We start from the raw sequence: 19,850 nt of genomic DNA on the forward strand, positions 1-19,850 counted from the left end.
AATATGCACGTGATCCATCTCCCAGATTCCATCTGAAATGGCTTCTTTCATATGAATATTGGAGCCTTCGGCAACCGCCATCTAAACTTGATTTGAATAACATTTACTCTTTTCTAAAACAAGATTAAATAGGGTGACTGTTGGTGAGTGGGAGCACTGCTCAGCATTGCTCCTGTAGCTATGAATGGGTGAATGATGGTAAAGCGGTTTGAGCGGTTGGATTACTAGAAAAGTTCTGTACAAGTACAGTTGCCAAACTCTTAGGTTTCATGTATTGTATCTTACAGTAGATTGCATCAAGACAAAACAAGGAGGAAACTTATTCCTGAATGTTGATTGGCTGGTGTGAATTCCCAGCTGACGTGTGGCCGTAGTAGGACAAGATATTAATAACTGTTATATGAAAAAGCTGTTGAGGATGGACATACATAACACAGGGCAAAAAGCAATTCACTAACCATGGTGCAAAATTCGTCTCATGTTAGGCTGTTTTTTCTTTCAGGTTTAAATGAAACAATGAACCACTGATTTGCTCTCTTCTCTGTCACTTTACTGTGTTACTGTTTTATTGTGCTGGTGAATGTTGCTCTTATTGTTGCCATCATCTTTGATAAGAACATGCATGAACCAATGTATATTTTATTGTGCAGTTTCTGCATAAATGGACTTTATGGGGCAACAGGTTTCTACCCAAAGTTTCTGTGGGATCTGCTGTCTGCTGTTCATGTAATCTCTTATTCTGGATGCCTTTTTCAGGGTTTTGTGATTCACTCATTTGCCTGCAGTGATTTGTCTATTCTTGCAGTTATGTCCTATGACAGATGTGGCTATATGTCGACCCCTGGTGTACCACTCTGTCATGTCAAAGAAGAGACTTTTAATGTTAGTATCTTTCTCCTGGTTCACACCTTGTTGCATTATAGGTACAAATATTTTTTTACGTTATGCAGTCCATATATTACCAGACTTTTTTGTGTGAATTGGGTTATTGTGAAACTTGCTTGTTACCCAGATGACACTATCGTTAATAACATTGTCGCTTACACAACAATAATAGTTTACGTATTCCATGGTTTTTTCATAGTTTGGTCCTACTTGTATATCATCAAAACGTGTGTGAATTCTTTAGAAAACAGGGCAAAGTTCATGCAGACATGTGTGCCACATTTAACCTCGTTAATCATTTTTCTTGTGACCATACTTTTAGATATCATACATATACGATATGGATCACAAAACCTACCTCAAGCTCTTAAGAACTTCATTGCAATAGAATATCTTATCATTCCTCCAATAATGAATCCTCTTTTCTATGGTTTTAAATTAAACAAAGTTCGGAGAAGAATTTTTGGTGCTATTCAATTAAAAACTAACCTACTTAGATAAGGAAACTCCATTGCCTATAATAATCACTCATTTGTGTATCAATTTTCTTAGTTTGTTAATGTAGTTTTTTTCACTTTTTACGTTAAGTTCATGGATACATTTGAACCAAACTGAACCCCTTGACTCACATCAGTTCTTGATGGTATGAATATGTACTATATGTGTTTAAAAAATAACTCTTTTCAAAATGTGCCTTTAACATAACTTTTTGTGATTCCCCCTTTTACTAACCCTTTTATTAATTAAAGAGTGGAATTTTGTTTGTTTGAACTGCAAACCAATATTAGAATGTATTTCAACTTAATGTAAATCAAACTCACACTGCGAAGCTTGCTATTGGCTGTGTGTTTTCTAGAGTTAAAAAGTTAAATTTTATTAGACCTTATTAGACCTTTATTATACATTAGGTTATTAGTCCTTAGACCTTTTTCCGATTTAGCAAGTTTTAGCACTATATATTCTCTTTTTGTTTCAATAGATGTCGAGGACATCCATTTTTTCCGAGCTTCATTTTATGCTTTTTCATTTGAAATTATTTAAATCTCATGCATATGTATAGAATGTTGTTTTTTTCCTTAGGATTTATTAATTAATTCATTTAGGATATTGAATCTCATGTCTCTTAAAATGATGATGATGAAATGATGACACAGTACAAAATATGTACATTCTATATGTATATTCTTATGCTTATCCACAATGATCTCATTAAGCCGAGTCTTGTCATTGTACACTTTTTAATGAAGAAAATGCTTCACTCGTTAATTCTGAGAATCCGGTGGCCACTTCAATGTTTGTTTTTTCAGTATTTAGGAATAAAATACATTTATTATTAGTATTATTTATCTGTGAATAATTCTTCTTCTGCCTGTCGTGATGGTGGAGTTTCTCTTTGTTAAGCCGTAGAACGAGTTCTCCCCCCAGACAGAGAGTCGGGCTATTACAGCCGTTAATTTATCGTTCCAAAGAAGGATGGGGGTTTTCGTCCGATACTAGATCTCCTCCGTGCGAAGTTGAGCTTCAAGATGCTCACTCTCAAACAGATCGCGGCACAGATCAGGTCCGAGGACTGGTTTGTCACGGTGGATCTTCAGGACTTTCATATCAGCCATGCTCTCACTACACAGGAAGTTCCTGAGGTTCGCTTTTGGGGATAAAAGCTTACCAACACAAGGTTCTTCCGTTCGGCCTAGCCCTCTCACGCCGTACTCTGTGTCTTAAAAGAATCGGAATCGAGAATCGCTGGGAACCGGAATCGAAACCAGGAATCGGAATCGTTCAAATTCAAACGATACCCAACCGTATTCCCAACACTTGCATACAAGATGCATATGAATACGTGCTATTTCAGAGCTATTTCCAAATCCAACATGTTACATCACTTGACCTCTGATTAGATGGCCAACTGGTTATATTAATTATGCCCATTCTTTTACAAAAACAATTCATTCCAGTTGCAATGTTCTTTTAGGTTTCATGTACATTAGTCATTGTGCTTACTAGATTGCATCAGGCTGAAATAAGGAGGGAAACCATTTCTACATGTTGATTGGCTGATTGGAAATCCCAGCTGAAGTGTGGCTGTTGACAAGATATTAATACCAATAATATAATGGAGCAAGTACCATGTTTAACGGGTGGACGTGCATGTCACAGGGCAAAAAGCAATTCACTAACCATGGTTCATAATTCTTCTTATGTGAAATTGTTTTTTCTTTCAGGTTTAAATGAAACAATGAACTACAGAATTGCTCTCTTCTCCGTCACATTACTGTGTTACTGTTTTATTTTGCTGGTAAACGTTGCTGTTATTGTTGCCATCATCTTGGATAAGAACATGCATGAACCAATGTATATTCTATTGTGCACTTTCTGCATTAATGGACTTTATGGGACAACAGGTTTCTACCCAAAGATTCTGTGGGATCTGCTGTCTGCTGTTCATGTAATCTCTTATTCTGGATGCCTTGTTCAGGCATTGGTGATGTACTCATTCGTCTGCAGTGATTTGTCAATTCTTTCAGTTATGGCATATGACAGATATGTGGCAATATGTCGACCCCTGGTGTACCACTCTGTCATGTCAAAGAAGAGACTTGTATTGCTGGTATCTTTCTCCTGGTTCACACCTTTTTGCATTATAGGCACAAATATTTTCCTCACATCTAGATTAAAGTTATGCAGCCCATATATTGCCAGACTTTTTTGTGTGAATTGGGTCATTGTGAAACTTGCTTGTTTCCCAGCTGACACTATTGTTAACAACATAGTTGCTTACACAACAATAATCCTTTACGTATTTAATGGTGTTTTCATAGCTTGGACCTACGTTCATGTAATCAAAATATGTGTGAATTCTTTAGAAAACAGGGCAAAGTTCATGCAGACATGTGTGCCACATCTAACCTCCCTGTTGTTTTTTGTCATTACTATACTGTTTGATGTATTGTATATTAGATTTGGTTCAAACTCTTTACCCCAAACAGTTAAAAATTTTGTTGAAATACAATTTCTTTTCTTGCCTCCCATTTTAAATCCTCTCATCTACGGGTTTAAATTGACCAAAATACGGAACAGAATTCTGTGTGGGATAATATTTAAAACTGAATGACTTTTATTTTAGGTAACATGGATTTTCAGAGGCCCATAATAATGACCTCCTATTCTTATTATTGTTTGTACTTTGAAATCTGCACTTCCCATTCAGTTTTACATAAGCTGCTTTTAGCTAATTGTTGTAGGTAAATGAATACAATTTGTGTTAAAATCTCAAATACTCTTAGTAAATGTAATCTAAATTACCCTTCACATTGATTAAAATGCATTTAAATTCCTTGAGTGTCTTTGTAATAAAATGTGTGTAGACATAAAGTATGAAACCTCATGTAGCACACTTGTCGTAGGCTCGGTTTTGTTATTGTACATGTAAAAGTTAGATATGCCTAAAATAGACAATATCAAACAAGTAGGGTCGCTTCATAGACAAAATAAAAAAAGGTTTTGGCAAGAAGGTTATAGGCAAAGGAGTGACCTGTACTTTTTGAAAATAAAGCTGCTAGAATGATTGCCCAGCCAATCACCTGACTTAAATTCCATTGAAAATCTATGGAACGAACTGAAGACCAAGATTCATAGAAGAGGCCCCACGGAACCTTCAAGATTTGAAGACTGTGTGGAAGAATGGGCCAAAATCCCACCAGAGCAATGCATGCGACTAGTTTCTCCATTCAAGAGGCGTCTTGAGCTGTCATTACCAACAAATGCTTTTGTACAAAGTATTGAATAAATATCAGTAAGCATGTTCAATACTTTTTCCCTGTGTCATTTCACATATTACACATAACTTTATTTCTGAACTTCTTTGTTTTGGTTTCTTTGTATGTACGTATTACTTGGGTTGTTACCAACATCTGGTGAAAATGTCATGTCAGTAGCTTTTTTGGAAATATACTTTCTTAGAAAAATGGTGACGTGTTCAATACTTATTTCAACCGCTGTATTTTTAGGACACTTGTCAGTGACTTTGCTTTTGAGATTGAACTTTCGGAAAAAGACCGATATGGCAAAGAATAATGAATGTCAAAATTATGTATAATCATGTCAATTACAATAACGGTGAATTTGAGACTCTTATAGACAGTATCTTTTCTCACTGATGTTAATCACACCAAGTAGAAAGCTGCCCCATGGTGGAGAAGGGGGGGCAGCAAAGTTAACCCAGCTAAAACCTGAGGCTACTCTCCTACCCAACCCAAAGATGGCCGTCTGATGTCCACTTGCTAAAAAGAACAGAACCGGGAGTTTGGTTTCTGCTGAGCCCACATCCTCAGGGAGACATGGCTTTGTTGTTCACGCCGGATCGGCAGCTGGACAGGTGGAGAGTGGAGAGCAGGACGGCTGGGGGGGGGAAGCAGGAGGTGGCCTTTGTGTTTACATTATGTCGCTTGCTGCTCAAACACAGTCAAGGACAAGGAAGTGACTTTACAATGTAGTTGGGCTCATCATCAAAGCCTGGGGCCACTGACTCCCATTCCTACATCCATAGGACAATTACGCACAGTTACACATCCCTTGAAATATACTTTTAATATACATTTTATTTATGGTCTTAAAAAATACATTTGAAGCCTTAATAGCATAATTGTTTTGACATACTCCTGATTTGTTAGTTTGTAAAAATGTAGGATGAAATATTTTAATTTTAATGTGTTTTTTACTACTGCACTATATTTATTATCGAGCACCAATCACAAAGCCATGTGCCATGTAGTGGGCAATAAAACATTTGGCGAAAATGTGGCCTAGCATTTCTAAATCCAGAATTCCTCACTGTTAGATTTGGCTTAAAACTCAATATACTTCGTATTTTTAATTGTTCCTTTTATTTAGTTAAAATTCAAAGTATTTTTTTGTTTAATGGTCGAAATCTCAACTTCAAATCAAGATAATTATCATGAACCTCTGAAAAGTTTTATTTTCCTTGAATGTTTACGTTTTTCATGCATAGTTAGTGCCACTCAGCGGATTGCAGCAAGTTTAAAACGAGTTTTCTCTTTCTTGAAGTTGATTGGTTGCTTTGAATTCCCAGCTTGTGCGTTGCTATAGTCAGAACATATCAACAACGTTGAGATGAGGAAGCAGGCACTGTGTTGAGGGTGGAGGTACAACACAGGCAATAATCACTATGATTACTAACCACAATGGATAACGCATCTCAAATAACATCATTTGTTCTTTCAGGTTTGAATGTAATGAAGTACCAACAAGTTGCTCTCTTCTCTCTAACTTTAATATCTTATTGTTTTGTTGTGCTGGTGAATGTGGCTGTTATAGTTGTCATCATCTTTGATAAGAACATGCATGAACCAATGTATATTTTATTGTGCACTTTCTGCATAAATGGACTTTATGGGACAACAGGTTTCTACCCAAAGGTTCTGTGGGATCTGCTCTCTCCTGTTCATGTAATCTCTTATTCTGGATGCCTTGTTCAGGCTTTTGTGTTGTACTCATTTGTCTGCAGCGATTTGTCCATTCTTGCAGTTATGTCCTATGACAGATATGTGGCTATATGTCGACCCCTGGTGTACCACTCTGTCATGTCAAAGAAGAGACTTTTAATGTTCGTATCTTTCTCCTGGTTGACACCTTTTTGCCTTTCTGCCGTGACTATGATCCTCACATCTAGATTAAAGTTATGCAGCTCATACATTGCCAGACTTCATTGTATAAATTGGATTATTGTGAAACTTGCTTGCTTCCCAGCTGACACTATTGTTAATAACATAGTGGCAAACATAGTAATAATAATTTTCTCAATTCATTTTTTTTTCATAGTTTGGACCTACGTGTATGTCATCAAAACATGTGTGAATTGTTCAGAAAAGAGGGCAAAGTTCATGCAGACATGTGTGCCACATTTAACCTCCTTGCTCATTTTTACTGCCACTATACTATTTGATATCCTAGATGTGCGTTTTGGTTCAAATCTCTCTCCAACCACTCAAAATGTTATTGCAATAGAACTTCTAATTATACCTCCAACCATGAATCCTCTCGTTTATGGCTTTAAATTAACCAAAATTAGGAACAGAATCTTGGCTGGTTTTAATTTAAAAAATTTAATGCATCATCATATTTGATAAGCTAACTGAAGGGTGGGAAATAATCTACTACGATGTGTTTCATATATATGAACTTGAACTTTTGAAATGTCTACTGAACTATTTGCATTTTTCTAATAGGTAGTTAAATTAATGTAATATAATATATATAATCTGAAACCTACCACTGTCAAACACGATACAGGAAAACTTTCTAAATTGAACAAACATGAAAATGTTGTGACATGAGGGCAAAAGGGAGAGTGTTATAAAAAATATACATAAAGTACATTTGTATGTGAATTTTAAAAGTTAAATTTCACAGAGGAAAGACCCTAAGACTTGAGCGGACATCTTTCTTCTCTATCAACTTTCAATGTAAAGTAATACTTTTAATTTGCATCCATGATCTCTAAAATTGCTTTCTAAACTATCGTATTGCATGAGTATGTGTTGATTTGTCACTCTGACTGTTCAAGAACATTGATCCAACATGAATAAAAGGTTTTACCTTTACCTGAAACATTATCACGTTGAGGGGATGGCTTCGCTGTTTTGTGTTTTTTAAAAAGCCATTTATGTTCTTTAACATTATGGGCAAGCTGAAATCCTCCCTTTGTAAGATGTCGGCCTGGACCCATGTAGACGTTGTGTTGTTCGGCGATACTTCACTTACATGTGTGTTTATCTCACCTCTTGACCACCACTAGAAATATTATTTTTATATTAAAGGGTAAAACCTACTTTTCTCCATCACCTCTATCTACATTTACTATAATAATTATGAATGTTTTAGAAAATTGAACTTATTGTTCAATTCATACAATGTATTGCACAACGACTCTTTGCTCCTGAATGTGTGCAGCAAGATGTTGGAGATGTTCTACCAGTCCGATGTGTCCAGTGCCACATACCCCTCATATGTTTGCTGCGGGGCGGCGCGCATTGGAGCCAAAGACACCATCATTGGTTTAAAACTGGACGGTCTGGACATGGTGCTGCACAGAAGTTCAATGAATGAATTAAATGTTGGATACTGCAGGGAGAGAGGGGCCTTTTTCCAATAGACACACCGGGCCACATTAATCGCACTACTACAACACCATCACATCTTTTGTTTTGTTAAATCATTGAACAAGTGTTTAGTTAGTTCATTCAATTTCAAATTCCTATTCTATTCTTTGTTTATATTTAACATTTTTAGATTTTAGGTTAATATAGTAAGTAGCTATCCATCTACCTATCAAAAAAGGGTTAGCTCTTGTATATGTTGATTGGTCGGTTTGAATTCCCAGCTTATGCGTTGCTATAGACACATGATATTTATAACGAGTGCGATGAAGAAACAGGTCTTGTGTTGAAGGTGGAGGTTCACAACACAGGAAATAATGTCATTGATTACTAACTACAATAACTCTCAAATAACATCATTTATTCTTTCAGGTTTAAATGAGCCAATGAACCTCAGAGTTGCTCTCTTCTCTGTCACTTTACTGTGTTACTGTTTCATTGTGATGGTAAATGTTACTGTTATTGTTGTCATCATCTTGGATAAGAACATGCATGAACCAATGTATATTTTATTGTGCACTTTGTGCATGAATGGACTTTATGGGACAACAAGTTTCTACCCAAAGTTTCTATGGGATCTGCTGTCTGCTGTTCATGTAATCTCTTATTCTGGATGCCTTGTTCAGGCTTTGGTGATGTACTCATTTGTCTGCAGTGATTTGTCCATTCTTGCAGTTATGTCCTATGACAGATATGTGGCTATATGTCGACCCCTGGTGTACCACTCTGTCATGTCAAAGAAGAGACTTTTAATGTTCGTATCTTTCTCCTGGTTCACACCTTTTTGCCTTTCTGCCGTGACTATGATCCTCACATCTCGATTAATGTTATGCAGCCGTTATGTTGCTAGGCTTTATTGTGTGAATTTGGTTATTGTGAAACTTGCTTGTTCAACAGCTGACACCGTTGTCAACAACACAGTAGCGAACCTAACCGTAACATTTTTTTTATTTCATGGTATTTTCATAGTTTTGTCATATGTGTATGTCATCAGAACATGTGTGAATTCTTTAGAAAGCAGGGCAAAGTTCATGCAGACATGTGTGCCACATCTAACCTCTTTGCTCTTTTTTGTTGTGACTATGCTTTTGGATGTCTTTAATCTGAGATTTGATTCAAATCTCTCTCCAACCATTCAAAATGTTATTGCAATAGAGCTTCTCATTGTACCCCCCATCATGAATCCTCTCGTTTATGGCTTTAAATTGACCAAAATTAGGATCAGAATTCTAAGTGTTATTACATGTCAAATTAAATGAAAAGGAATTTTCTAAAATACACTTACATCATTTTTGTAAATGAAGTCTTATATGTCTAAAAATGTCACGACATATTTATATTTGCATGCTTGACCGGCTATCAGTGAAGTTTCGGTAAAGATCGGATGATTTGTGTCCTTATGCCACATGTGCTTTGTTATGGGAATTGTTTGCATTTAATATTCTTTGCTCTGCATTTAACCCTTTTGAGTGTTCATTTGTTTGTCTGCCTCATTGCAGTTACACGTTAAAAGAATGTTAAAAGTATGAAAGCAGAAAATGTCCTTTAATTTTAAGAATACTTCTCTCGACTTTGCATTTGAGACTGCACGTGTACAAAGGTCAAAAGACATGCTGAATAACAACCGAATAACCAGACGAAGTTTGAATTGCCATCTGGAACCCCAAAAAAAAGATTCATACAACACACAAGCCAAAGTAACTTGAGCTTCATCATAACATGCATATGTCATTATCTGCGTATAGCTAGCAGTTAAATGTATAGTTTATGCTTTTAATATGTTTGCATGCTGTATTAGATGCATTTTAATACTAATATTATATATTATATTATCTCATCAGAGCATTTCCTAATAAGCGGTATTATCAAGGAACAGAGGAATAGAGGAAAGCTTATCTCTACATTTTCAGAAATATCGCATGAAATACAATCTTAAAATTTCCCATCAATTTTGTGATTTTAGGAGAAAATCAAACATTATAGATGAATATATGAAATATGTTGGAATGTAGCAAAAACATTTTTTATATTATGGAGCCTTGGATACCGGCTGCATGATCTAACAACGAGGGGGTCTGTCATGGGTGCATTTAAGGTTAATACTGCAGTTTTGAGGCCACCTAGTGGACACAAACTGTCCATGACAATTTAAATTGTTATCTAAAATACATGTAATACACGTTATATTAAATGTATTAATAGCAAAGGGAATATCAAACCAATAATAGAAAAACTATACATTTAACCAGTAGCTATACACAGATATTGTACTATGCATGTCATCATTCAGCCCAAGTATATAGTTTACTGTTAATGTCATATTAATCAATTATTTTGTTACAGATATCAATCTCAGTCAGTGTCCTGACTATTAACAAATGATTTCTACTTCAAGATATTTATTGTCATGTGTACAGTTTAAGCGGTTACTCTGTACAAAATAAATTCTTTTTTTGCTAAGCCCTCTTTTCACAAAGCTACAGAAATAAAAATATTTAAAAAAATAAAATGTTTGTGGCATTTGTGTATTTTAATCACAAGGGAAGACGGGACAAGGCAGGAAGTGAAGTTACCCACAAGAGACATGGAACTACAAAATAAAACATGAACCCAAACCGTGACATTGTTCGCGCCTTCCTTTAGAGACATAAATTGTCAAAGACAATAAGGACACAGTCACTCAGCTGTGGACATTTGCACAGACAGAGAATCAATTTGAAATGTTTTTTTTGGATACAAATACCAGACGGATGACTCTGCCTGGCTTCCGATGCTAATTCAATCAAACTATTTGAATTCTGATTGATCGCCGGGATCCATCCGTTCTAAATATAGGCATTAGCTCATTGGTTGTATCTTGGCTAGCTTTGGAGACACACAGTCTCAAGTGGTACTTCTTCTTTTTCTCCATACAGCAGAGCCCTCTGGGGCACCAGAACACCACACACCTGCTGCTGCAAAACCTGCTGCTGCACAGCCAACCACACTGACACTGGGTAAGACTGCATACGCCCCGCTTTAAGGCAATATATTTAGTGTGTGTCATCTAAAAGCATCTGGTACGACTGGCACAGAGAAACAAAGTGAAGGGATGCCATCTTAGCATCAGTTAAGAGGTTAAAAATAAGGTGTAGCAGATTATTCTGGATTTTTGACAGGAACATTTATTTGTTGAGGCCGCTGAATATATGTAGACCTTCTACTTTGATCTTTAATGCTGGAACTCTTTAGTTATGGTGCGCAAAACTAATCCATATGCAAAAAACTCAACGTGCCTCTTTTCTGTCAAAAGAGACCGCGCATCTGATGATGTCGCCGGGAAACTCGTGGAGATGTTGATAAAAAAAAATTGAGCTTATTTCCCAAAATAAAATCTGTTTATTTGCTTTCAGGGGAATGGCATAGCCCTCAGGTGCTATCAAATGTCACTGATGAAGAGCCAGAAGGTAAGGAAGTAGGACCCACGGATTCATATCATGCGGTGGCGCAAAGCTAATGGCGGCACGGTTGCTACGTGGCTAATTGTGCCGATTGAATGCAAACTGGACAACAGTTGTGATACGGCGAGAGGCAACATTTGCTTTTTGTCTGAACGCACGTAGGAAATGAACTTTCGTCAGTTTGAACCTGTTCATATGGGCAAAACTGAGCAAAATCAGGACAAACATGAATGCTTCACACCGAGTCTTGGCTACAATATGCACTAATCTGTTTGACACGGAGCCCCGAAGCAAGAGTGCAATGTTAAATAATAAATAATATAATAAAAATCTCCGTGCACAAGCCATTTGGGAAGGATTCACTTTTGTTAGCCATCATTGCGGCACACGGCTGACCTCGCGTTGAGAGCCACCGAGGAGACGGCCAAGTCCGTTGGCCGCTCCATGGGAGCCCTGGTGGCTACGGAGCGGCACCTGTGGCTGAGCCAATCTAGCCTCAAGGAGAAAGGATTTGTCCTTCCTCCTTGAGGCTAGATGCCTCTCTTTCCCCGGCACCCCTCTTTGGGGGCGCCATTGGGGCCGTCGCGGACAAGCTTCACGCAGAGATGCGGCAGGCTGAGGCGCTCGACTCCTTCCTTGCCCGACGACGCCACGTCCGCGGGGGCTGCTCGAGGGCGGCCCGGGCCGTCGGAAAGAGCGTACCACCTGGCGCAGCAGGAGAGCGTCGCGCTCAGTCCGCTGTCCCCGCCGTCGTTTCGGGGCACGGCCGGTTTCCAGCGAGCGGGAGCCCGAGGGCCGTTCGCCCCCCGCCGAGGAGGGTTCCGGCTCTACTAGACCAGCGCTTCCCTGCCAGTGCGCTGTTACAGGGCGCTGCGTCTGTAGACCCAAGACTTCCAGAGACCAGCCTCGAGATATTTCACTCTTATCTTTATCTTAGGCAAGCCTTTCACATTTACTATTTGTAAGGTTATTGATTTTAAGCATTAATATGATGTATACATTTCAGTTGTTTTGCCTAATTTAAGAGTTTTGTAAAGAGGTAGATGCTAAATTCAAGCAAATTAAACTCCATATTGAGAAAAAACACCTTAACTGCTTTTATTGTATCAAGATATGTAGCTTCATGATTATGATTATGGCACCAGAATTTCTCAATTTAAGAACGTTTTCCAACATATTGAGAAAATAATTATTATATATTTTAATTGTATTAAGGCAAATGCACTTGTTATCAGTGACAACACGAGTTTTAAGGTATCTGAGTTTGTTGAGGTTAGATATTTTTTCTTGTTTTAGAAAATCTTGGCATGTTCTTGTTCTGTTGGCTACGGTGGCCGAGAAGGTTCAGACAAATACAAAAGCCACAACACACCCGCAAATCCTACAACACAACACGAACGCCACGACACAAAATACAAATGCCACAACACAACACGAACGCCACGACACAGAATACAAATGCCACAACACAACACGAACGCCACGACACAAAATACAAATGCCACAACACAACACGAACGCCACGACACAAAATACAAATGCCACAGCACACCCGCAAATCCTACAACACAACACGAACGCCACGACACAAAATACAAATGCCACAACACAACACGAACGCCACGACACAAAATACAAATGCCACAACACACCCGCAAATCCTACAACACAACACGGACGCCACGACACAAAATACAAATGCCACAACACAACACGAACGCCACGACACAGAATACAAAAGCCACAACACACGTGGGCGTTCCTCCAAAATACGCTCGCTCCCGTGGGCAGTTACTTAGCTACTTCCGTTTTCGCTTTCGTGTTGTGTTGCGGCGTTCGGTTGTGTTGTGGCATTTGCGGGTGTGTTGTGGCTTTTGTATTTTGTGTTGTCGCGTTCGTGTTGTGTTGTGGCATTTGCGGGTGTTGTGGTTTTTGTATTTTGTATTGTCGCGTTTGTGTTGTGTTGTGGCATTTGCGATTGTGTTGTGGCTTTTGTATTTTGTGTTGTCGCGTTCGGTTGTGTTGTGGCATTTGCGGGTGTGTTGTGGCTTTTGTATTTTGTGATGTCGCGTTCGGTTGTGTTGTGGCATTTGCGGGTGTGTTGTGGCTTTTGTATTTTGTGTTGTCGCGTTCGGTTGTGTTGTGGCATTTGCGGGTGTGATGTCGCGTTCGGTTGTGTTGTGGCATTTGCGGATGTGTTGTGGCTTTTGTATTTTGTGTTGTCGCGTTCGTGTTGTGTTGTGGCATTTGCGGGTCATATACATACTCTGATGTTAATACGGAGCTCCTCCATTTTGTTTTTATAAGCGCGAACATTGCGCAACATCATACTGGGCAGCAGAGGTCTGCTGCCTCTCCGGAGGAGGGGGGGGGGGGGGTAAAATGGGTGGGGGGTGGATAGAAGGGATTTGGGGGGGGTCTTATTTTATTTATAAGCGCGAACATTGCGCAACATCATACTGGGCAGCAGAGGTCTGCTGCCTCTCCGGAGGAGGGGGGGGGGGGGGCGGTAAAATGGGTGGGGGGTGGATAGAAGGGATTTGGGGGGGTCTTATTTGGGGGTGGGGGGTAAGATGGCTGGGGGGTGGGTAGAAGGGATTTGGGGGGGGTCTTATTTGGGGGTGGGGGGTAAGATGGCTGGGGGGTGGGTAGAAGGGATTTGGGGGGGGTCTCTTTGGGGGGGGGGAAGATGGCTGGGGGGTGGGTAGAAGGGATTTGGGGGTGGGGGGTAAGATGGCTGGGGGGTGGGTAGAAGGGATTTGGGGGGGTCTTATTTGGGGGTGGAGGGTAAGATGGCTGGGGGGTGGGTAGAAGGGATTTGGGGGGGGTCTTATTTGGGGGTGGGGGGTAAGATGGCTGGGGGGTGGGTAGAAGGGATTTGGGGGGGGTCTTATTGGGGGGGGCGGGGTAAGATGGCTGGGGGGTGGGTAGAAGGGATTTGGGGGGGGTCTTATTTGGGGGGGGTAAGATGGCTGGGGGGTGGGTAGAAGGGATTTGGGGGGGGTCTTATTTGGGGGGTTGGGGGGGTAGGGTGGGGGGGGGTGGGTAGAAGGGATTTGGGGGGGGTCTTATTGGGGGGGGCGGGGTAAGATGGCTGGGGGGTGGGTAGAAGGGATTTGGGGGGGGTCTTATTTGGGGGGTTGGGGGGGTAGGGTGGGGGGGGTGGATAGAAGGGGGAAGTAGGTTCATAAAGTGTGACATTTGTATCACACAATGTCACACTTAGTTGGGTGTGACTTTGCATCATCTCTTAAAGAGTGAAAATGCTTGGCCGACCCTGCCGAAGAACTTGGAGGTTCTCTTCTTCGAGTGATCCTTGATGGTGGAGATGATGCAATCTTCAACTTCTTTGTCTCCTAGAACGAAGCAGCTCAGCAAGATGTCTGTGTTGCCCGTCACTTTCAACAGATTGTCGAAAATCTTCTTGTCCAAGTTCTTGGAGGATTTTGGATTGACATCAAAGTCCAAGTCCTCAACTCTGGACAAAACCGTTCTTAAGAGACACTGAGTGACCTTGCGTTCACTGGTGCAACTTGCATTGTTGAACTTCCCTGATAACCTGTGAACCAGCTTCTCTATGACCGGCCTAACAAAAGCCTCTCTTTCCTGCGCTGTGTTGTCCTGCGCTGTGTTGTCCTGTGCAGGTGTTGAAGGACGCTGCAACGTTTTCAGATTAACGAGTGAACTCTGTGACGTTTTGAGCAGCCCTAAACTCTGAAGTGAGTCTTTAGCCTTTATGATATTTTCAACCATCACGGGAACCTCATAATTGTTAAAGCAATTCAAAATGTTCATGAAGACATACACTTCTTCAGAAAGCTCTATACTCATTGCTCTATATTTGACATTTTCCTTGTCTTTCCAAATGCGTTTCAAGAGGAAATACTTCAGACGTGTCCTTGTGACTGCAGCGTCCATCGAAATACGGACCATATTATTTGGTGTATCGCCATCCCAAATCACCAGCTTTGGTATTAATTCTTTTATTTCATCCATCAATATGGGCTTGTATTTTCCATCCCTGTATTTTGCCTCAAGTTGATCCTGTATGCGATTCAGCCATGTCACCATGAACCACTCGTTATAAAACATCTTGACAGAGTCTTGTTCACATGCGCCTGCCGAAAGTAGACGTTCACAAACGTCCAGAGGAACCTGTGTTCTGAGGGAGCTGTGTCTTTCTGACATGTCATCCAACAAGGAATCTATATTCTCGTTCCCCTGTCCTAGAACTATTCCTTTGATACATTTAATATCGTCTCTTTCTTCTTTCTCCGGCTTGCCGTCTGATGTGACATTGGCTGGATCTTCTGATTCCTTAACACCACCTTGGTCGACTGGCACAAGCTTTTTGCTCAAAGCCATTTTCTTTCTTCGTACTTGACATTTGGACGTTGGGTTCATCTTTGCAGTAAAATCGCACAACATCTCTGAGGCATGAAGAACCATTTTGTTGAGTTTTTCAAGGGGAACGACATGCTTTATAAGAAAATTATGTTCCTCTTTAATGGAAGAACTGTTGACATTTTTTGACACCTCAATACGAATCATGTCAATCAAGTGTTTTGCACTTGTAGACACAACTTTGTCTCCAACTTCGAGAATGTCTTTAAAACTTTGAGTCAACATCTCATGTAGAAATGTACTTTTATTGAATTTATTCAATCTGCCAGTCGTCACTAAACATTTGTGGCATTCTTTGGTTAGCTCGATTATTAATTCCATAATAAGTTTTGCCAACAAAAGACGAATGGTGACATCGGAGATGCGTTTCTCTAAGTTGATCCACTGATTCTCTTTCAATCTGTAGAAAAAGCACCCTATCTTTGATAACATGTTCCATTTGAAATCGTCTTCTATGATGTCTTCCCATTTAGGGTCGAACAAACATGGACAGAGAGACTTAACCGCATCCATGGCTCTCTTCAAACACTTACTAATGAACAATGGCTTGATGAATGACACTGGTCAACAAAGATCAGTGCCAACGGCTGGCTTCGTGTTTGAAGTCACAGGTTGCTATGACAGCCGATATGACAGCGGCTGGCTTGATAACGTCAGTCCAGTGGGTGGTTCTTCTGTGCGCGCGCACACGTGAACCAGCGTTGCCAACTTAGCGACTTTGTCGCTATATTTAGCGACTTTTCAGACCTCTCCAGCGACACATTTTTCAAAAAGCGACAAATCTAGAGACTTCTCGTGACGTTATTGGCGACTTTTGGTGAAGTGAAAAGAACGTATCGTTCCAACGCTTCTTCTCAACGAGCAGCGGGTGCTGTCGTGAACCTCCCCCCCCCTCCCAAAGCAAGAAAGGGCAGGTACGAACAGCGAGAGTGGAGGAGTTTAGCAGAGAGCCACAGAGGGAGGGGAGAAGACTTTTCTGACTTATCGCTTTTTAAATATTTCGTTCTTTGTGAAGGCAAACGGTCCGATGGGGAAAGCGTCGATTCCCCCCCCCCCCCACCACTCAATGTGGGGAGGTCAGTCAGGTGACTTTGTGGCGGGGCAGCGAGCCTGTCAAGGTAAAGATGCCCCATTGATCAGTAATTTGGACTTTGAATGCGTACAGAGCAACAGCATGTCCACATGTCCACACGTCCACACCTTCAGTGTCTTAATTCACAACTACTAGAAGCAATTTGTATCTTTTTTGGTTTATCTCCTGTTGACTTCCATATATTTCGTTCTTTGTGAAGGCAAACGGTCCGATGGGGAAAGCGTCGATTCCCCCCCCCCCCCACCACTCAATGTGGGGAGGTCAGTCAGGTGACTTTGTGGCGGGGCAGCGAGCCTGTCAAGGTAAAGATGCCCCATTGATCAGTAATTTGGACTTTGAATGCGTACAGAGCAACAGCATGTCCACATGTCCACACGTCCACACCTTCAGTGTCTTAATTCACAACTACTAGAAGCAATTTGTATCTTTTTTGGTTTATCTCCTGTTGACTTTCATATATGATGGCAGTTAGTCACACACAAGTATAATTTCGGTGTTTTGAATCATCAATGCAATAGGAAATGTCCCCTCGAGCAGTGAACATAGCTCGTGGCTTGCGTTCACAGACCTAGCTTTGTCACATCATACTACTAAACTGACTAAACTAAGCTTAAATCTTTTTTGACCGCCAAGGGTGCATCACTAATGTAGGACGTGATCCTAAATAAATTAACAGGTTCCGCCATTGTTATTAAATCTGGTTGAGCAGAGCGCTTGGACCCAGAAGAGGCTAAATGTCACGTGTCACACGTGACATTTCATGATGTATCATAGTAGCACCAAGAAATAAAAACTACTTTCACCTCTTGGCCCAAGAGGTGAAAGGGCCCGGATGATGAGACATTTTGGTCAAATGCTGTGGTCTAAGGAAAATGACTTGTATGGCATTCAGACATAATGACTCTAGAACGTTTTACATTTTTTCTCCCTAGACAAGAACAACGAAGAGATTAATTAACTTGTACAATGTTACCTTTCATGTGACCCTCAGAGTGACCTCTGGAGCTGTGGACGGATACCACCGTCAGGCGTGAGAGAGCAGAGGGCGGAGCGGTTTGAGGAGGTACGGAGGTTCCAGCCGTGGTCTCCAATCCCTGACCTGAATTTATCTCACACAATGCTTTGGAAAATAAAAGTGTGCAAATTAATCCCAAAAGAATATCACGTAAACATTCAGTAAAAAACTTAATTACATTCTTTTTTAATTCTAAGAATACTTCTCTTGACTTTGCTTTTGAGACTGCACGTGTACAAAGACATATGCCCAATAACAACCGAATAACCAGACATAGTTTGAGTTGCTATCTGGAACCACAAAAAAAAAGATTCATACAACACACAAGCCAAAGTAACTTGAGCTTCATGATAACATGCATATGTCATTATCTGCGTATAGCTAGCAGTTAAATGTATAGTTTATGCTTTTAGTATGTTTGCATGTTGTATTAGATGCATTTTAATACTAATATTATATATTATATTATCTCATCAGAGCATTTCCTAATAAGCGGTATTATCAAGGAACAGAGGAATAGAGGTAAGCTTATCTCTACATTTTTAGAAATATTTCATGAAATACAATCTTAAAATGTCCCATCAATTTTGTGATTTTAGGAGAAAATCAAACATTATAGATGAATATATGAAATATGTTGGAATGTAGCAAACACATTTCTATATTATGGAGCCTTGGATACCGGCTGCATGATCTAACAATGAGGAGGTCTGTCATGGGTGCATTTAAGGTTAATACTGCAGTTTTGAGGCCACCTAGTGGACACAAACTGTCCATGACAATTTAAATTGTTATCTAAAATACATGTAATACACGTTATATTAAATGTATTAATAGCAAAGGGAATATCAGACCAATAATAGAAAAACTATACATTTAACCAGTAGCTATTCACAGATATTGTTCTATGCATGTTATCATTCAGCCCAAGTATATAGTTTACTCTTATTATTATTTTTTATATAATTAATTATATAATTAATATATATAATTATTTTGTTACAGATATCAATCTCAGTCAGTGTCCTAACTATTGTTTTTTGCTAAGCCCTCTTTTCACAAAGCTACAGAAATAAAAATAATTTAAAAATTAAAATGTTTGTGGCATTTGTGTATTTTAAATTCTGTGTGCAATCTCAAAAGCAAAGTCAGACAAGTATGCTAAAAAAATAATGACAGGTTTTATTCATTTTACTACTAATTGCAATCAGGCAGACGGACATGTGAACCCCAGAAAAGCTTCAATTTCACCACTGAGCATTGAGGCAAGAACCTGTGCAGTCAGCTTTACTTTGAGTGTTTCAGTGCGAGTATTTATTCAACAAGTAGCATCATTAGATTATCGTTTACCTGCACACAAACACTGTTATTATTAAAATGCCTGCTGGAAAAAGGGAACAAGCAGGATCTCTAAACCAGCCCCACTCAGAGAGGGAGAGCTTGACTGCTGAAATAAGTATAGGTAAAACATAGAATCAATAATTCAAATTGACCATCTAGTTTGGTGAGTGAAGAGCAAAATGTATGTCAGTGAATGAAACCACTCATTTTCTATTTTAAGAAAAAAAAAATAATTAAAAAAATATTTCAAGTCGGGGATGCAGTTGGGGATTTTGGGAGTTTGGAGACTACTTTCATTGTGATCTGAGGTTTTTCCTGTGAACTACATTCGGGTGAGTGGCGCATACAATGCAATGTTCGATTGTGTTATGTCCAACAAAGGATTGGGGATGGGAGAAGTTTGGATCCAAAGATTCAGGGAAACTAGTGGGAGATACTCAAAGCCGTTTCCCACTGAAATCAATATTTAAAAACATAACACCGTAATTTAACTCGAA

The 19,850-nt window shown here is 39.7% G+C and overlaps 3 protein-coding genes and 1 pseudogene across 3 annotated transcripts; all 4 read left to right on the plus strand.

Moving 5' to 3' along the window:
* Positions 1 to 459: 459 nt before the first annotated feature.
* Positions 460 to 1,386, plus strand: LOC119229184 (olfactory receptor 4B13-like; annotated as a pseudogene).
* Positions 1,387 to 3,064: 1,678 nt separating this feature from the next.
* Positions 3,065 to 3,997, plus strand: LOC119229189 (olfactory receptor 5AR1-like). Its single transcript, XM_062565120.1, has one exon. The coding sequence runs from the start codon at positions 3,065 to 3,067 to the stop codon at positions 3,995 to 3,997; it is 933 nt and encodes a 310-aa protein (XP_062421104.1).
* A 2,089-nt stretch (positions 3,998 to 6,086) lies between these two features.
* LOC119229190 (olfactory receptor 1D2-like) lies at positions 6,087 to 7,028 on the plus strand. Its single transcript, XM_037489373.2, has one exon. It carries the CDS (start codon positions 6,087 to 6,089, stop codon positions 7,026 to 7,028), a length of 942 nt encoding a protein of 313 aa, XP_037345270.2.
* A 1,349-nt stretch (positions 7,029 to 8,377) lies between these two features.
* On the plus strand, positions 8,378 to 9,319 carry LOC119229191 (olfactory receptor 1D2-like). Its single transcript, XM_037489374.2, has one exon. The coding sequence runs from the start codon at positions 8,378 to 8,380 to the stop codon at positions 9,317 to 9,319; it is 942 nt and encodes a 313-aa protein (XP_037345271.2).
* The last annotated feature ends 10,531 nt before the right edge of the window (positions 9,320 to 19,850 follow it).

The sequence above is a fragment of the Pungitius pungitius genome, chromosome 10 (assembly GCF_949316345.1).
Source record: "Pungitius pungitius chromosome 10, fPunPun2.1, whole genome shotgun sequence".
NCBI classification, from domain to species: domain Eukaryota; kingdom Metazoa; phylum Chordata; class Actinopteri; order Perciformes; family Gasterosteidae; genus Pungitius; species Pungitius pungitius.

What these genes read in the sequence shown, in the direction of transcription:
- LOC119229189 (XM_062565120.1), top strand. Translation starts at nt 3,065, where the DNA reads ATGGTTCATAATTCTTCTTATGTGAAATTGTTTTTTCTTTCAGGTTTA.
- LOC119229190 (XM_037489373.2), top strand. Translation starts at nt 6,087, where the DNA reads ATGGATAACGCATCTCAAATAACATCATTTGTTCTTTCAGGTTTGAAT.
- LOC119229191 (XM_037489374.2), top strand. Translation starts at nt 8,378, where the DNA reads ATGTCATTGATTACTAACTACAATAACTCTCAAATAACATCATTTATT.